This window comes from Crocuta crocuta, unplaced genomic scaffold, assembly GCF_008692635.1.
Source record: "Crocuta crocuta isolate KB4526 unplaced genomic scaffold, BGI_CrCroc_1.0 scaffold77, whole genome shotgun sequence".
In the NCBI taxonomy this organism is placed as follows: Eukaryota; Metazoa; Chordata; class Mammalia; order Carnivora; family Hyaenidae; genus Crocuta; species Crocuta crocuta.
The window spans coordinates 7,154,133-7,172,073 of NW_027532172.1; the positions used below are offsets into that span (position 1 = coordinate 7,154,133).

At 57.3% G+C, this 17,941-nt stretch overlaps 1 protein-coding gene across 1 annotated transcript in view; it reads left to right on the forward strand.

Moving 5' to 3' along the window:
* Nucleotides 1–14,867, forward strand: part of GNAI2 (G protein subunit alpha i2) — a 22,502-nt gene extending 7,635 nt beyond the window's left edge. Inside the window, exons 3-10 of the mRNA XM_077777000.1 lie at nt 8,362–8,404; nt 8,688–8,829; nt 8,996–9,156; nt 11,733–11,861; nt 12,271–12,400; nt 12,481–12,634; nt 12,985–13,197; nt 13,834–14,867. Of these exons, the coding sequence (XP_077633126.1) occupies nt 8,362–8,404; nt 8,688–8,829; nt 8,996–9,156; nt 11,733–11,861; nt 12,271–12,400; nt 12,481–12,634; nt 12,985–13,175 (950 nt within the window). The 3' untranslated portion in view covers nt 13,176–13,197; nt 13,834–14,867. The remainder of the gene's footprint in view (nt 1–8,361; nt 8,405–8,687; nt 8,830–8,995; nt 9,157–11,732; nt 11,862–12,270; nt 12,401–12,480; nt 12,635–12,984; nt 13,198–13,833) is intronic.
* Nucleotides 14,868–17,941: the final 3,074 nt, after the last annotated feature.

A 17,941-nucleotide genomic window follows, 5' to 3' on the forward strand; every position in this document is an offset into this window, starting at 1 on the left:
GGTTTCGACTAGCAGGAAAGCAAAGGACTGCTCTTATATTCCCGAGCGGCCATTGCCCTGCAAAGCCGGAAGGCCGGCTACAGGCCGAGATGAATGCCCGGAAATGGAGCAGCAGCCCTGGGATTAGCTCACTCTGGGTTTCCCCTGCCTGGGAGTGGACATAGGGTCCAGCCTAAGGATTCCCCTCTGTTACTACTACCCATTGGACCTGCAGGTACCATCACTGGGCCTCAGTTTCCCTTCCATGATAACAGCAGCCATGACTAATATGTAGGGCTGGACTCCTCATGGTCTCATCGTATTTAACCCTGTGAAGCTGAGACTGGCATTATATCCATTTCACTGATGGGGAAACTGAGGCTGAGAGATATTATATGACTTACCCAGCAAGTAGAGACACCAAGGTGTGATCAGATAGTGATTGAGCACCGGTCCATAACTACCTTTGTCCGTCAGGAGTCTGTGCCCAACTGGGAAGAATTGGTCAGTCAGGATGAAAGGCAGATGCTGTGGGTCCACGTGTTTTCTGCTTATGCTTGGGGACCTCTCTCTGGAGGGCCTCAGTTCCTCTTTTAGGAGATTGAAAGGGAGCTGTCTGCCCTAGAGGTTGGGGACCCAAGAGTCTTTTCATGAATTTTTTTCCTGTTCAAAGCCCGAAGTCTGCTGTGTAGCCATGGGTAACTTCATCACAGTGCAGCCGCCCATCTTCCCTCCCAGCCCATGTTCTCTCATAGAAAGATTAGGCCACTGAGTACTTCACTGTCCTCCTAACATTGTGCTTGTTCCTCTCGTAACCCACAGGCTCAGGAGGATGGAGACTAGGCCTGAGGAAGGGTCAGAGGCTGTCCAGGGTGGGGGCCCCTGAGCCCAGGAGTTGTCCGGATGAGAAGGGAAGAGCTTTCCTGCAGGGGGCTTCCACTAAGAGCAGAGGCCATGGTGGGCTGCCTGCGGTGCTGTGTGGCTGCTGAATGTGTCCGTGGTGTGGGCTGGCACAGCATGATAGGTGAGGAGGCTGGTCCTCATGCTTCTTAGCCTCTGAATCTGAGTTTTATGGCCTTGCCTTCCCCCACAGCGTTTCCTTGAGGTTCTGCTCTGTGTTATCAGGCCAAGCCCTAGGGGGCTGAGGAGCCTGAGAGAGACTTAGGACAGTGAAAGCAGCTGCTTCATGGCCACTTGAGACCTTGGGTCCCAGAAAGCACACTTCCGAACTTTCTTCCCTGTGTGACCTCTTCCCTCTGTGCCTAGTGCTGGGACCTGTAATGTCATGATTCTCAACATGGTCCCGTGGCTTATGGGTTCAGAGATACGCTGTATGCTTGGGCTGGGCCCTGGGGCAATTTGGGGTGAGTGTGAGGATTCAAGGAAGGCTGGTTCAGGGCAGGCCTTGAGTTTGGCACACTCCCTTGAGGAGTACATTTCATTGATGGGAACACTGAGGCCTGGGGGTTGGGTATCTCACCCAGAGCCTATCACAATGAATCAGAAGAGATGCGAGGATTATTCAGATTCTTTGAAAACAGCAAAGAGATTCCTTAAATGAAGAAACATCCAAGAAGGAGGAGTGTGTCAAAAGGCCTGGGCCCTGTCCAGCGTCTCCTGGCTCCTGTGTAGGGGGAGACCTGTAGCCTGAGGGCCGACAATGATCAGGTCTCAGGGCCTTCTCTCCTCCAACTGGCCTTCCTTACCCAGTGCCTCAGTTTCCCTCTGTCCAGTGGGCAGAGCCCCACTTCAGGGCACACAGTTCTGTCCCAGAAAGTCCTTTCCATGTCTGGCAGGTGGAGAGTCCTCTCACCCTTACACGGAAAGCTCTAACTTGGCAGTAGCAGGCCAGGCCCTGGTTGTTAGTGTTTCCCTGGTGGGCATCATGAGCCCCTGGAAGCCACTGGTGGCTGCCCAAGTGGCAGACTGGAGAGAGGAAGGTTCCAGGTTTGTTAGGGCACCTGGGGGAGGCAAGGCTCACTTGTGGGTGGGGGTGTCACAGGCCCCATCCAAGACCCACGTCCCTGTCCCCCCCCTCCCCCGCGGCGCCCNCCTGGAGGAAGGAAGAAACGCCAGGGGCGGGGCTTGGAGGGCCTTTGTCTGGTGGCCCCTCTCCTTTCTCCCATTCCCATTGTTCCCCTGTGTGCAGGGTCTCTGCAGGCTGTGGGCCTCCCAGGTCCAGGAGAGGGTGTTGCGTGAAGGTACAGGCACCTCCCCCAGCTGCCCCTAGCCTAGGCTGCTTTTCAGAAGCAAATACTCCCCAGTACTGCCCAGCCCCCACCTCCTCCACCATCTCTGGCTGCCGGGCTCCCCCTGGTGGTGGCGGGACATGGGCCCCTGAGGCTGCAGGGGAGGGGCCAGAGCTAAAGGGCCTGGAACCACCGGCTGGGGCCAGAGACGAGACGTGGCACCTTCCAGGGATAAGAGTGGGAAGTGGTGCCCAGGCTGCCTTTGGGGTAGGCTTCCCAAGGTTCACCCCCACCTTCCCACTGTGCCCCACTGGGGCAGGCTGGGGGGTGGCAGTGGGGGCGGGCCTGGTACTGTGGGTTTGAGCTGGGCTGCAGCCCAAGTCTACCCTGTGGTCCCAGCCCTGCTGCTTATGAGAATCTCTGCCCGCGGGCTGCCACGTCAGCTGGCTGCTCTCCCTAAGCCCATGTGTTCCAGGGGAGCCCACCAGTGCAGGAGCCTCTGTCCGGCCTTCTGAGCGCATGGAGTCAGTGAGCAGTGTCTGCGGCAAGGCTCCGGGACAGGAAGGAGGCCCCAACTATGTAGGAGTACTGGCTCATGGAAGGGAAGTGACAAACTCAGAGCCAGAAGCCCGAAAAGAACTGAGTGGCTCTGACTGCTGTCCCATAGTACACAAGTCCCAGCAGGAACCGCCAGTGTTGAGCCAGCCTGTTAGCCACTGGTCATTGCCCTCCGCTGCGCCTTGTCTGAAAGCCTCAGGAACTCTCCTCCCGATGAGATGGCCACGGAAGGCCACTCTGTAGGTTGTGGTTGCAGTGACCTATGCAGTACGGTCATTGTAGGCTGCAGGAAATGAAAGGTTTGGGAACATCTGTGATCTTCCCTAGAGTAGAAACATAGTGACAACTTTTATCTGAATGTTCACCGTGTGCTGGGCACTATGAGAAGAACTTTGTGTTTAATCCTCCCCTCCCTCTTGGAGGAGATAATGGTGGTGTCCTGTTTCACAGATAAGGTGCCAGAGCAAGGGCAGGAAGGGGATGAGGCTCTTGAGAACATCAGGAAGGATCAGAGTGGGCACCAGGGCTATGGTAGGTCTGGACCTCCCTCAGAGAGGGTCTGACAGTGAGCAGTGGGTCAGCTGGCCACTCGAGACTTGGCAGCATCTACGGAAGGGAAACTGAGGCCAGAGGGGACAGTGGCATTCAGGGCCTCCCAGCAAGACAAAGTCTTGTCTGAGACATAGAGGTCCAAGATTGACCTAGAGCAGTGACCTGAAGCTGGGGCTGGAAGTCAGCAGGTGGCAGGACGAGTGGCCCCATCTCTGCTGCTGCAGTGGCCCTGCTGGCCTTGTTCGGCAGGTGGAGCTGTGCTGTCTCCCTTCCCCCATCTGTTCCCTCCTCTGTTGGGGCCCAGCGCTCCCAGAGTGGAAGCAGATGTTCTAACGCAGAGCAGCTGCTGTCGCCAGCACATCATGGCAATTACTGCCTGCCTGCTGGGGGCCCAGCAGCTGCGCCCTGGGACAAAGGCTGCAGAAGTTTCTTCTTGGTGGAAAGAGGTGTGGCCCGATGGGAACACTGAAGCCATCCTAGAGAGCCTCCGTGGGTCCCTCTGATCTCACCCAGCTGGAGAAGTAGTGCCTAGCGGGGTCCTCTGTGGGCAGGAGACTCCTGCCACCTTCAGTCCGGAACCAGCTAGTGAAGCCTCCTTCTCTGAAGGGAGGGTGCAGGGCTGGGTGGGAGGAACTGGGCACCGTGGACCAGCAGAGTACAAGCAAACTCCAAGCCCAGTACTAGCTTCTCTGACAGGGGAGCACTGTCAAGCCCTGATGGAAAAGGGCCCTGAGCGAGGGGGTAGAGAGTAGGGTGGGGCCCCACAGCTCCCGGGGCACCTGGCCCCACCTGTTCCTCCATCCCACCCGCCTCTGCCCCTGCCTCCTGGTTTGCTTGTTGTCGCTGCGCCTGGGCCATGCCTCTCCTTCTGTCCCTGTGTTTCCCCCTGCTTCCTGCCCAGCCACCAGTGCCACACCCTTGTCCTGCCACTCACTCCTTCCTGCTTGAGTCACAGCTGCTGGGAGAACAAAGGGACCACCCTGAGTCCAGGGTTGGGGGCTCCATGATTCTGGTTTATCCACCTGTCAAATGGGGGCACCCTCAGAACGTGACAGGAAGGGAGGCTGAGGCTCACAGGGGACAGGGAAATGGACCCTCAGTTGGCTGGGGCAGGAAGCAAGTGTCCTGGCTCTAGCCTGGTCACCCAGGTACTGCCCATCGCTGTGTCTGCCAGGTCTACTGCTGCTAGGAAAATCAGATGCAAAGCTAGTTTGTGCTGTCATCCCTGTTCCTGGGCAGGGTCACAGGATGCCATACCACTTTACTCGGAGAGGTCAAAAGGCCAGACAGGGAAATGGGTACCTCAAGTGGACATGCTCCCAAACTCACATAAGAGACAAAACCCTCACCAATGCCTCAGGTCTCATGTGCCCTGGGCAGTTGCCCACTCTGAGTCTCAGTTTGCCTGGCTGGGGCTGGCATGATTGATCTGACCCATCACTTCACATCCTTGGCTTCTGCGCCCCCAATCCTGGCTGAGACCCCTGGTTCCTGAGCCTCCCTCTGCCCCAGGATGTGCTGCCGGCCTCCTGCTCTGTGGGAGCAAGTGCCTGGGTGGGCAGGATGGCCAGGAGGTCACCTGACCCCTGTGGTCAGCCAGTCCCGTGCTACCCTGCCTGCTCTTAGATGCTTGGGTCCTGGAGGATCGGCCTCCGTGACCGGGCTCTCTTGGGCCTCCCTAGGCCCTCTCCCCGTCCTTCCACCAGCAGGTGTGGAGTGTCAGTGTGGGGGGTTCCTGGCTGCTCCTCTGCCATGCACAGCCCAACAAAGCAGGGCTACTGCCATGTGACCAAGCCCACGTCCAGGGGTATGCGCTGGAACTGGTGCTTCTACTGCCCAGGCGCTGAACTGATAGAGGGGCTCCTGCTTCAGAGCCACCCCCGAGCCTGCCCAGGGCGTGCACAGCTGTGCCCTCCTGCCCATTACTCACTCACCCATCCTGGGAAGGAGCCCTGGGACAGTCAGAAGCCCAGTGATACCCGGCAGCTGAAGCATTTGTGAGCAGAGCCCAGACCCTTCTTCTCAGGGAGGCCACTGCGTTGTGCACATACCAGGCCTGCCTCTGTGAGGGTCACAGCGGTGCCTCAATTTCTCCTGGTAAAATGTGGATCTTGGGTGAGAGGTAGAGTAGATGGAGGTGGGCAGGGACCTTGGTAGGGACAGGGGAGGGCACTGTAGAGACTCAGACCAGTGTCCGCCTAGGAAGGCAGGGAATGAACCCATTGATGGCTGCAGCTGCGACCTGAGGACAGTGTGGCCCAGCTGCAGTACAGGGCTTTTAGGGCAGCTCTAGGAGGCACCACGTGGCTGGCAAGGTGGGCCACCCATAGAGGGGATTGAGACCATGGGCAGTAACCTCACTCTCAGGTTTCCCGGTTTGTCAGGTGGGATTGCTGTGAGATTAAATTCCTTAGTTGCCATGGTAGGCATAGAATAGCATCTGATGCATAGAGAGTACTCTTCATGGCTTTGCCATGATGATTATTGCTGACATTATTACTGCTCTTGTGAGTTTGTATGTTTGCCCCTTTATCCTCTGAGGTTGTCTTTAAAAAAAAAATTTTTTTAATGTTTTTTTAAATTTGTTTTTGAGAGAGAGACCGAGACAGCATGAGCAGGGGAGGGTCAGAGAGAGAAGGAGACAGAATCCTAAGACAGGCTCCAGACTTTGAGCTAGCTGACAGCACAGAGCCCAGTGCAGGGCCCAAACCCATGAACCGTGAGATCATGACCTGAGCTGAAGTTGGTCGCTTAACCAACTGAGCCACCCAGGCACCCCTTTTTTTTTTTTTTTTTTTTGGTTTTATTTAATTTTGAGACAACAGAGCACGAGTGGGGGAGGGACAGAGAGAGAGGGAGACACAGAATCTGAAATAGGCTCCAGGCTCTGAGCTGTCAGCACAGAACCCGATGCAGGACTTAAACCCATGAACTGTGAGATCATGACATGAGCTGAAGTCGGTTGCTTAACCGACTGAGCCACCCAGGCACTCCCCCCTTTTTTTAATGTTTGTTTTTTATTTTTGATAGAGCACGAGTGGGGGAGGGGCAGAGAGAGAGGAAGACACAGAATCCGAAGCAGGCTCTAGGCTCTGAGCTGTCAGCACAAAGCCCAACACGGGGCTCGAACCCATGGACTGTGAGATCATGACCTGAGTTGAAGTCAGATGTTCACCTGACTGAGCCACCCAGGCACCCCTCCTCTGAGGTTGTCTTGACCTACCCTGAAGGATATGGGAGCCAGAGTCCCCAAGTGTGACCTCCCCACAGACCCCGCCATCCACTCTCCTGAGCTGCTCAGAGGGACAGACCTGCCACATTGATCAAGAGGGTTGGGACACATGTCAATAGGGCATGGCACATGTATGCCCAGCAAAGAAAACTGCATGAGAAAATGCCTGGCTTTGGCAAGAGGCAGGGCCTGGCAGGTGCAGGTGTGGCTGCCAGTGATGGGAGTGAAGGAGCAGAGGGAACAGTCTGTTTAAGAGCTGGGAGGGAAAGTGGGTCCAACTGAGGTGTGTTCTGCTTGCAGTTTAGGGCAGTGAAAGGAGGGGCACCTGGGTGGCTCAGTCGGTTAAGTGTCTGACTCTTAATTTGGTTCAGGTCATGATCTTAGCGTTCCTGAGATTGAGCCTCTTGTGGGGCTCTGCACTGACAGCTTGGAGCCTGCTTGGGATTCTGTCTCTCCCTCTCTCTCTGCCCCTCCCACATGCGCTCTCTCTCTCTCAAAATAAATAAATAAGCATTAAAAAAAAAAAACCCTTTATTAAAAAAAAAAAAAAGGAGGGTGAAAGGAGGACTGAGGTCCTGCTCCCACTCCCACCACCCCCTGGCCAGGGAGGTAGGGTAGCCCTCCTGGTCTTCACACTTCCCACAGACTCCTTGGGGAATGCAGGTTTCTGGACTGCACCCCTCTAGATCTGGCTCTGGGTTTGTGCATCTAGGATGGGACCTGGAAATCTGCTTTTTTTTTTTTTTTCCTTTTCAAAAACACCCCTCCAGGGCCTCTTGCAGCGTCTGAGCCACATTTGAGAAAAGCTGGGCAGGCCGGGTAATCTTGGTCCTGTGTGTCTCCTTGCCCATCTGAATCCTGGCTGCACAATCTTTTTTCGTTTTGTTTTGTTTAATGTTTGTTTATTTTTGAGAGAGAATACAAGCAGGGGAGGGGCAGAAGGAGAGGGAGACAGAGGATCTAAAGTGGGCTCTGCGCTGACAGCAGAGAGCCCGATGTGGGGCTCAAACCTACAAACCGTGAGATCATGACCTAAGCCGAAGTCAGATGCTTAACTGACTGAGCCACCCAGGCCGCCCCCTGGCTGCACAATCTGGGGCCAACACTACCTTTGTGAGCCTCAGTGTCCTTGTCTGTAAAATGGGAGCAGAAGTAGTATGTTTGTGGGGCTGCTGTGACAGACGTGGGAGAGAGTCCCAGCAAATCCCTCAGTATTGGCCAAGGAGAATACAGAATGGGCCTCTGCCAGGCTTGGAAGCATCTTGAGTCAGTCAGTCCAAAGGTGTGTGTGTGTGTGTGTGTGTGTGTGTGTGTGTGTGTTTGTCTGTCAGTCGTGCTGTGCATCTCTCAAGTCCTGGTCTCCGTCTGCTCGGGGTAGACTTGGGCCGTGCCTAGGAGGTAGGACTATGGCACTGCGCCCTAGCCCAGGCCCCTTGGTGGCTCCGAGTGTGGGGAGAAGAGGGACCGCTCCCCTGCTAGAGCGTGCAGGGCTCCTTCCTGCCCCCTGTACCGGGTGCCATGTTGGCAAGCCTGAACACGGGAGAATGACAGGGACTCCTGAGGGCTTGCCTCCGACCAAAGCCCCTGAGCTCATTCTGCTGTGGTGGGGGTGACATGGTGGGCAGTGAAGCTTGGGGGAAACAAAGGCCCGGGGTCTTGACCACTGTGGCCCTGCCAGCTGCACCCTTGGTTGCTTGGCTGCCCACCAGGGCCACCTGCTTCCATCTCCCTGTGTGGTTGATGGGGGAGGGTGGGTTCTGACTCTGGGACTGCCAGTGGCTAGGCCACTAGTCCCTTGTCCATGTAGCCCCACTGGGGCTGCTCCCTGACAGCCTGTGCCCTCTGTTCCAGGTGCTGGAGAGTCAGGGAAGAGCACCATTGTCAAGCAGATGAAGTAAGTGCTGTGTGCAGGAGACAGCCACCAAACCCTGATTTCCCCTCCTCTTTCTCTGGGTCTGTCTCCCCCACCACCACCCGCCCCCAACCCAAGTAATGGCCCAGCCAGTCTTAGCCAAGCCCAGGACCTTGTCAGAGGCAGTCACCCATCCTCAGGTCCCAGGGAGTCGAGGGAAGTTTCCTTCTCTCTGTAGCAGGGCCCTGCAGGCCCCAGCAGCGCCAGGGGGCCATGTGTGGTCCTTGTGCCCTGCGGGCCCTAACTCCTGATCCCTGGCTGCCAGGATCATCCACGAGGATGGCTATTCCGAGGAGGAGTGCCGGCAGTACCGGGCGGTTGTCTACAGCAACACCATCCAGTCCATCATGGCCATTGTCAAAGCCATGGGCAATCTGCAGATTGACTTTGCCGACCCCTCCCGAGCGGTATGTCCTCCCCTCAAACCCTGCCTGCTTCCCTAAAGGCTTCAGGGCCAGCCTTGTCCTGGGGAACCTAGAAATACCCCAGCCTGGGCCCCCATTCTGGAGACCCCTGACAGGCGGGGTGGGGGGGAACTCCTGTGACTGGCTGACGCCTCACCACCGTGCCCAGGATGATGCCAGGCAGCTGTTTGCACTGTCCTGCACTGCTGAGGAGCAAGGCGTGCTTCCTGAGGATCTGTCCGGTGTCATCCGGAGGCTCTGGGCTGACCACGGAGTGCAGGCTTGCTTTGGCCGCTCTCGGGAGTACCAGCTCAATGACTCTGCTGCCTAGTGAGTACTCCATGGGGCTGGGTGGGGTGCGGGGGGCTCTGGACCACAGGCTGGAGCAGAGGGCCTGAGCATTTTCTGAAAGACACTGCCTGTCTCTGCTTATGAAGCTGATGACTGTCAACCAAGGCCTTGGTGATTTTTGCTTTGAGGCGAGGGGCGTGGTATTGAAAGCCAGGAGGAAGGACCGGTGGGGCTGCTGTCCCTCCAGGCCAATTGAGTCTAATCTGTCCTTAGACACAATCATTCTATTTAAAAAGAAAATTTAAGTTTGTTTGTTTGTTTGTTTAGAGGGAACAAGCACGAGCAGGGGAGGGGCAGAGGGAGAGGGAGAGAGAGAATCCCAAGCAAGCTTCCCTACTGTCAGTGTGGAGCCCAATGCAGGACCTGAACTCATGAACCATGAGGTCATGACCTGAGCCGAAATCGAGAGTCAGACGCTTAACTGACTGAGCCACCCAGGCGCCCCTGTACGCAGTCATTCTAAAGAACATTTGCTGCCTCCTGTGCCAGGCCCTGTGCAAAGCTTGAGGGACCCAGCAATGATGGAGTAGACACATCCCCAAGCAGTGACCACCTACAGTGTCAGTGCTGTGGTGGCAGTGGGGGCAGGTCCAGAGGAGGGACTGCCTCAGCTGAGTTCTGAATAAGAGATAGGCAGAAGAGGGACAGGAAAAGCTGCTAGGCAGGGGCACGTGTGCACAGGCCTGGAAAGGAGTAGTGCTGGCTGTGCCTGAGCTCACAGAAAATGGTCAGACTGGCTGGAGAGGAAGACACAAGGGGAAGAGAAGAGGTGAGAGATATGTATGTATGTTAGAGCCCAAGACTCTGCTGGGGAATCACAGGGGTTTCTGGGAGTCCCAGAGGTGCAGCCTACAGGGTCATTCTCTGAACTCGTGGTTCCCTGAACTACCTACCATATGCCCTGGTGCAGGGCCCTGAGCACCCATGGAGAACAGGACAGGTTGGTGGCTAGTGCTAATGGCTGTGGGAGACGTTCCCAGGCATTTCAGACTGTGCCAAGTAGGCAGCCGCCCCTGTGCTCCTACCTCACCTCTCCCACCTCTGCGGCAGCTAGCCCGTTTGCCACACCTTTCTCTCCCACTGCGCTGCCCTTCTAGTCCTGAGCCCGCTCAGAGAGGGCCTGGACCAGGGCGAGGGTGGATAGGCGGGCTCTGCCTGGCCCTGAGCCCTGAGCACTGCCCCAGTCAAATGGAGCACTTCCCTCTCCTTGCAGTGGCCTGAATGCCCTTGTGGGTGCCCCCCAGAGGAGTGGCAGAATCACAGCCAAACATAGTGGGGGCCTCCAGACCTCAGCGATGCCTCTCTCAGAGGCCACAGAGGCTCAGCACCAGCCGATCTTATGGATCCTAGAGGCAGGCAGGGATGGGTCCTATCAACCGTTACCACATCAGTGTCCAGGGTATTCAAGGAGGATAGGTATGGAGTCACCTTCCAGGCTACTCCCCATTCCTTCATCATGCTGTTCTTCATTCCCTGGACGTTAAGCACCCACTGTGTGCCCAGCACTGTTCTGGGCGTGGGGATCCAGCAGTGATACAGATGCCATTCTCCCCAGGCAGGGTTTATGCCTGACCAGATCACCTAGGGGTGGGGAGTAGGTTAGAACACTACAGGGAATAGGAGTACCCCCACCCCTCTTCACAGCAATCTTTCAAGGCTGCCGTGGGGCAGCGGGTCCCTGGGGTGAACTCTGTTGGGGAGAAGGGAGAGGCTGGCGTGGAAGCCACCAGGAGGCTTCTGGGCAGGAGGTTCTCAGTAGGTGGCGGGGTGCCGTAAGCAGGTCACAGCACATGCGTCATGGGCCCTCGCGGTCCTTCCTGTTTTTGTGTTCTGTCCCTGCGTCTCTGAGGTCATTTCCCGCTGGCCCCAGCAGCCCTGCGCCATGACTGAAGTGAGGCATTGGCACTGGGCAGCGGCTCAGAGGCCTGGACCCAGTCCCCAGGGCACAGCAAGGATATTGAGGCAGACAGAGCTGGTCCCAGGGCCTGGCAGGACCAGTGTTGATACTAATCAAGGGAGCTGGTAATGAGGAGCTCCTGGGACCCCTGCCAAACAGGTGTCCATGCTCTCCCCTGAAGAGTCCAAATTTTTTTGGACGATGGGCAAAGAGCCTATTGCGCCTGACAGGCCCCAACGTGTCCAACCCTGCATTGAGGGACATGCCATGCTGCTCTGTAGTGGGTGCCATCATTGTGCCGCTTAGCATCCTGAACCCCTCACTGGAGGACTAGTTTGCACACACCCCCCTTTTTAGTTTGCAGCTCCACCAGCCTGGATCCTGTCTGAGGCAGGCCTAGCTCAGATCTGGGTGCTGGGGCTTGGCTGGCCAGTCACAGAGCCACACTTCTCTGGGCCCATTACACAGGCCGGAGCCAAGGGCTTCTGGTCCAGGTTTTCTCATTTGAGCAGTGAATGTCATGAAGGCAAGGGCTGAAGAGGCAAGTGCTTTGAGAAATGAGGGGATGGGGGGAATAGGGGCCTGGGTCAGCTGGCCCAGGGTCCAGGTAAGGAGGTCTCATGCTGGCCCCCACTGACCTGCTTGCCCCCACGTCTAGCTACCTGAATGACCTGGAGCGCATTGCACAGAGTGACTACATCCCCACACAGCAGGATGTGCTGCGGACCCGTGTGAAGACCACGGGCATTGTGGAGACGCACTTCACTTTCAAGGACCTTCATTTCAAGTGAGCCAGCATGTGGGCAGGGTGGAAGAGCAGGACTTGCTAGCGTTTGGGGCAACAGACGAAGGGACCCCCACTCTAAGGCCTGCTGATGGTTGTGTTGGGAGGGAGGGGCTGGTCCAGGACTTCCCAGCCCCGCTCTGAGGTTTCTCATGGCTGTATGGTTGCCAGCGGCTCACATCTTCTGCTGCCCTTGCCCCATGTGGCTATAGCCTGCCCTGCTCACTGGCCCTCACCCCACCTGTGCAGACACGCTCTGACCCAGAACCTCAAGTAAGGTGGACGAGTGTGGATGATTCCGTGAAGACAGCTGCCCTGCTCTAAGCAGGCCTCTGTCCTCAGCCGACTTGTGAAATGGGGACCCTCTCTCGGAACTGTCTTTTCTGGAGCTAAGGCGACCCTATGTCTGCAGGATGTTTGATGTGGGCGGTCAGCGGTCTGAGCGGAAGAAGTGGATCCACTGCTTTGAGGGTGTCACAGCCATCATCTTCTGCGTAGCCTTGAGCGCCTATGACCTGGTGCTAGCTGAGGACGAGGAGATGGTGAGAGGCCAAGAGGCCGCTGAGGGGGGCACGGGGGTGGGGAGCAGTGGCGGGTGCTGACCGCGCTGTCCTGCCCCCAGAACCGCATGCACGAGAGCATGAAGCTGTTTGACAGTATCTGCAACAACAAGTGGTTCACAGACACGTCCATCATCCTCTTCCTCAACAAGAAGGACCTGTTTGAGGAGAAGATCACACACAGCCCCCTGACCATCTGCTTCCCTGAGTACACAGGTGTGGGGACTGGGCCTCTGGGGAGGAGCTGGTGGTGACCAGGTGGTGCACAGGCGCCCCCCGCTGGACAGAAGGGTAACTGCGGGACACTCATGCAGGAGCTGGTGCCTCACTTAGGCCTACATACTTATATCTGCACACAGGGCATGTAACCCTTACATGTGCACAATCAGGAGCCGCTCTTTACACACTCAGATGTGCATGTACACTCACACACACCGTCACCCTTTGCACATGTGTGCATATGGTATATGCTTGTCTATTCACATGCATAGGACCTTGTCGTTCACATGGGACAGGCCTGCCTGCTGGACAGGTGACACAAGTCCTCACCGTTTTGTCTCCCACAGGGGCCAACAAGTACGACGAGGCAGCCAGCTACATTCAGAGTAAGTTTGAGGACCTGAACAAGCGCAAGGACACCAAGGAGATCTACACGCACTTCACGTGCGCCACCGACACCAAGAACGTGCAGTTTGTGTTTGATGCCGTCACCGACGTCATCATCAAGAACAACCTGAAGGACTGCGGCCTCTTCTGAGGGGGCGGGGCCTGGCAGGATGGTGAGCGGGGGTGGTGGCGGCATGGGTAGGCTGGCAGGGAGCTGGGGTGGAACAAAGTGGAGCCACTGAGCCCAGAGAAGGGACAGGGTTGGGGCTGGGGAGGGCCTGGGTCCAGGTGGGGAGGGGTTGTCTGGGAGCACAGGTTGGCAGGTCAGGTGATCTACTGAGTTCAGGGCACACAGGTAGGCTGGCCAGTGGTCCAGACAGCAGAAACACCTGGCCATGTGCCAGGAGAGAACTAGAGGGCTGTCTTGACCTCCCTTGAGAAAACTTAGTCACCTACCAAGCCACTGGCCTGACCTGAAGGAGGCTAGATGAATGACAGAGGCCCCAGCCACCTGCCACTCGGTGTGACCAGCTCTGCACTCAGCTCTGTAGTCTTTCCTTCAGACCTATCTGAGGGTCCTGGGCTGACGCTGACCCCACTGGCCCTGGGGCAGATGGGGAGGACTCTGCCAGTGCTACAGACTCCCCTCCCTCACATAACCCAGCAACAGACACTGGCTCCTGGGCAGCTACTGTGTCCCTGGTAACAGGTGGATGAGAAAAAAGAGAGGGTCATTGTCTAGGGAAGTGGGAGGAGAGGCACACCCTGGCTACCTCCCGACCCATGCCCTGACTGTCCCCCACCTCCAGGGCCACCGCCGACTCTGCTCCCCCCAGCTCCTGAGGAAGATGGGGGCAAGAGGACCACGCTCCCTGCCTGCCCGCTCCCCTCCTCTCCCCGGCTGCTTTCCCCCCCCTTTCCTGTCTCTATTCTTGGCTCTCCTATTCCCTCCCTCAGTTCTGGAGACTCAGGGGGTGGTGAGGGGGGAGGAACCGCCACAGGCCCCCCTATTTGAAGCCGGCCCTTGTCCTAGGTGCCGGGAACGGCCGCGGTACCCCTTTCCTGGGCATCTTTTCTGGTGTTAACCATTGTCTTGTTCTGTGATGGGGCAGGGGAGCACAATGCTGAGTCTCCCAAGGCCTGTGTCTGGAGGGGCACTCACTTCTCCAGCCTGAGACCCCTGGCTTCGCTCAACACCAGCCCCTGACCCAGCCCAAGTCCAAATGTTTACAGGGAGCCTCCTGCCCATCCCACCCCTCCAGCCGCTCGGAGGCCCCAAAGGAAAAAGCACAAGAAGCGTGAGACACCACCATTCCTGGAGACTACAGTCCACCTGCTCATTCTCGTAGCTTTTTAAAAAAAATGAAAGTAAAGGAAAAAAAAAAAAGATAAAACTGCAAACCTAGAAAACTTTTTAGAGAAAACTATTTAAAACTGTCAAATCCTGACCAGCGCCCACCCAGCCCCCTTCCAGTGATTCTGTGCCTTGAGTGTGTCTGCGTGTTTACACCCATCCCTCTGCTGGCTGCCCCTCCCCCACCCCATGCGGGTGGCACACCTGCCCTGCCCTGCCCTCCACAGAACTGGGTTCCAAGGGCTGTTCCAGACAACTGCCAACATCACTGAGGGCCCCGTCCCAGTGGCCCTGGGCCCTGGCTCCATTAACCTAAATGTAGCTCCTTAGCGCTAACCTAGGAACCGCCGCTGCCTGCTGAGGGCCATGCCCCTCGTGCCCTTGCCCCAGGCCCGGGTCCTTCAGCGTTGAACACTTCCTTGCTTTTTTCACATGTTTTATGGAATTGTTCACCTGGTTTGAAATAATAAAATGTAGAAAGAAAAAATACCAAGTACTGCTCAGTACTCTTCTGTCCCAGGGCCAGAGACCCAGACTAAGCTGTGCCGAGGTGTTAGTGACCTGAACCTGAATCCTCATTTGTGGCAGGGCCCCAGGTGCTCTGCCCTCCACGTCATCCTCAGGCCCAGTACTCAGCACCTCAGTGTTCCCACTCTAGTCATTTCACCTACTGGGGCCTGTAACTCACCCTCCTCTCCTCCCAGCCCCTGCACGCCTTGGGTTTGCAGCAGTCTTCAAGCCTTCCTTGAGCAGCAGAGTGGATTTCTTCAGGAGCTGCTCCTCTAAGGGATTCTTCTATATTGGGAGCAAGAGAGGTGTCCAGTGAGTGGTGCAGAAGGAAAATGTGACTTCTGACCTCCCAGGCCCAAGGCTCGGAGACCATGAGTTGCGGAGCAGCCCCTTCCTTCTCCCAGCCTGAGGTGTTTGCCGGGATCCCTGCTCAGGGTTGGGCTTCCCAGGGTTGACTAAACAGAAAGTCGGGGACAGTAGGCTGCCTGATACATGTTCAGAAAGGTCTCTGCTCCCTTGGTCCCACTCCAAACCTAGGGGGAGAGGGATAGGCAGGTGACTACACTCCATGTGTCCGTGTGTCGGTAGCGGTGGGCTAGGGCCCTAAAAATACGGAGGCTTCTATGAGGCATGGGAAGTGCACGCACGTCGCTGGAGAAGACAAGGGCAGGTGATAAGGCGGCGCGGGCGGAGGGAGGGGTGACCGTTGTGTGAGCTCTGAGCGCCAGGTGAGGCGCCTGGACTTTGTTCCGCGCGCGGGGGCGCTGGGCAGCAGGCTGCGGAGTCTAAGGACGGGGCGGGGCTCGGCGGCGGGCTTCTCCGCAGCCGCCAGGGGGCGCCGTAGTCCATGCCCGGGCCCGCCAGGCTCGTCACGGAGGCTGACGTCANCCGCCTCCGCACACCTGCCAGTCCCCGCACGGCCTCAAGGTCCTGAGTGCTGGCAAGAGATGAGAGGCTGCGGCCGCCGGATCGGAAGATCAACGCCCCCCAGCCTCAGTTCCTGCCCCAGTTCCTCCGGCCTTTTCCTGCGACCGCTGCCTCCGAGGCTGAGGGCTGAGGGCCGGCTGACAACAGGATCCCGCGCCCAACCCAGGATCCCTGCCTTCCTTCCAGGCCTGGACCCCGCTGAGCCCCAGATATGCGGGCGGGGCGGGAGCTCCGGTGCGGCGATGCCTGCCCAGCAGGAAGCCGCGCCGGAGACGGTTCCTTCCTTCCCTCCTGAGGGGAACCCTGAACAGAGGAACCATTGAGGGGCCGGCATTGTCTGCCAGATGCACCCAGTGCCTCTCTCCCTGGGTGGGCCCTGTAGGATTCTGGCCAGGATCCCCTTGTACCCAGCTTGCCGTGGGTCTGGGTGGGGTCCTGGCAAGCGAAGTTTCTCTGGGTGCAGACAGCTAGGCCCCCACCTGCCGTTGGCCTTCCTACCCCTGCTCTGATTTGGAGGGCATAAGGCTCCATTGTCCCAGCATTGGCGGGGGCGGCCTTTCAATTCTTCCTTGTCTTTGACAGTTGGGAAATTCCCAGCCATGGGGGGCAGCTGGGGGAGGCCGGGGAAGGGGGATGGCGCATCCCAGGTGTCTTGCACCCTAACGGGAAGGACTCCCTGAGATTGACTCCTGGGGATCCCCTACTGCCTGGAGGTTTCCAGGGCTGAACCTTAGGCTCCCTCATGCCTGGGAGCAACTGGGTCAGGGCAGCTGGAGATTCATTGCTCCCTGGCCCTGTATACCCCAGAGCACACCCAGCTTAAGAAGGGGTATCTTTCTGGCTCCTCCCATGGGCAGCTGCAGCTAAGAGGCCTGGGACCTTTAGACAGGCAGATCTAGGGAAGAGACCCAGGCTCCTGCTTCCAGACATGGGTCCTAGTATGAAGTGGGCTGTCTCCAGCCGGTGGAGACATCTATGAAGCTGATGCATCTTCCAGAGGGCCCACCCCACTCCAAATAGTTGCTCAGGCTACTGATGTGGTGGCAGCCTTGGTATTTTTAACCCATTTGCGGGGTCGGGAAACAGCTGGGGAAGAGAGAAAGAGACAAGCTCTGAAAGCCAGAGCACTTAGAAGGGAGGATTGAGGGGACTCTGTGGAGAAGAGCCAGGCCGGCAGCCACTCCCCAGCTCAAGCCCAGGCCCCCCACAACAGGTGGGTGGAGGCCAAGACGCCAGGTGCAGAATGGGGAGGGGGCTGCATTAGATCTGGGACCTCTGAGGCTGCAGGGTCTGTCAAGGCCTGGAAGAACACCTCACCACGTTCCTGGGCAGCCCCACAGCTCCTGATGTCAGGAAAACTTCCTACTCCCTACCCACCCAGAGCCCCTCAAATCATCCGTCCACAGCCCCCATCCCAGACCCAGAGAACCAAGCCAGCCACCATGCTAGAGAACACAAGCCCTGACTCCAGCCACCTGGCCTGTGGCCTAGCCAGCCAGATCTTAGCTGCCCTAAGAGTCAGGGAGAGGGCAGGGATGGCACTGTAGGTTCTCTTGACTGAGTTCTGGCTTCAGGCTCACTCCCAAACAACTGAACCCAATCTTTGTGTCTATTGCCCTATAAGAGGTCCTGGAGACTTGCATCTCTGCCATGGGGCTATGCATTCCCCTTACCTCTCCTGGACACCCAGAGGGTCAGCCAGCCCCCATCACACATCCAAGGAGGGCGTCGAGCTAGCTGGGTTATATGTGCAACTGTGTGTGACAGTGAGTATGTTCATACTCACCAGGCCACTCAGCTCCTTGGTTAATAACACTGTCCAAGCGGGCAGGGCTCAACACTATGGATCCCTTTCTCCTTCCTGTCTTGGTTTTCCCCTTGCAGGAGATAAGCCCCACAGGTGATCTTACTTAGGAGAAAAATCAGTTTGATATCCCTTCTTGTTGATTCTACTTTCCGACTTCATTGTGGGTAGAGGGCGTCAAGGCTTCTTGATGGAGCTGGCAGAGGGTCAAGGGGGGACCTGAGGTGTCCCTTGTCCATCAGTCTCCCCTTCTCCTCCCCCATAGGCTCAGCAGGTCCAGGAAGGTGTAAGGGCTTTCTTCAGGCATTCTATCTCCTACCTC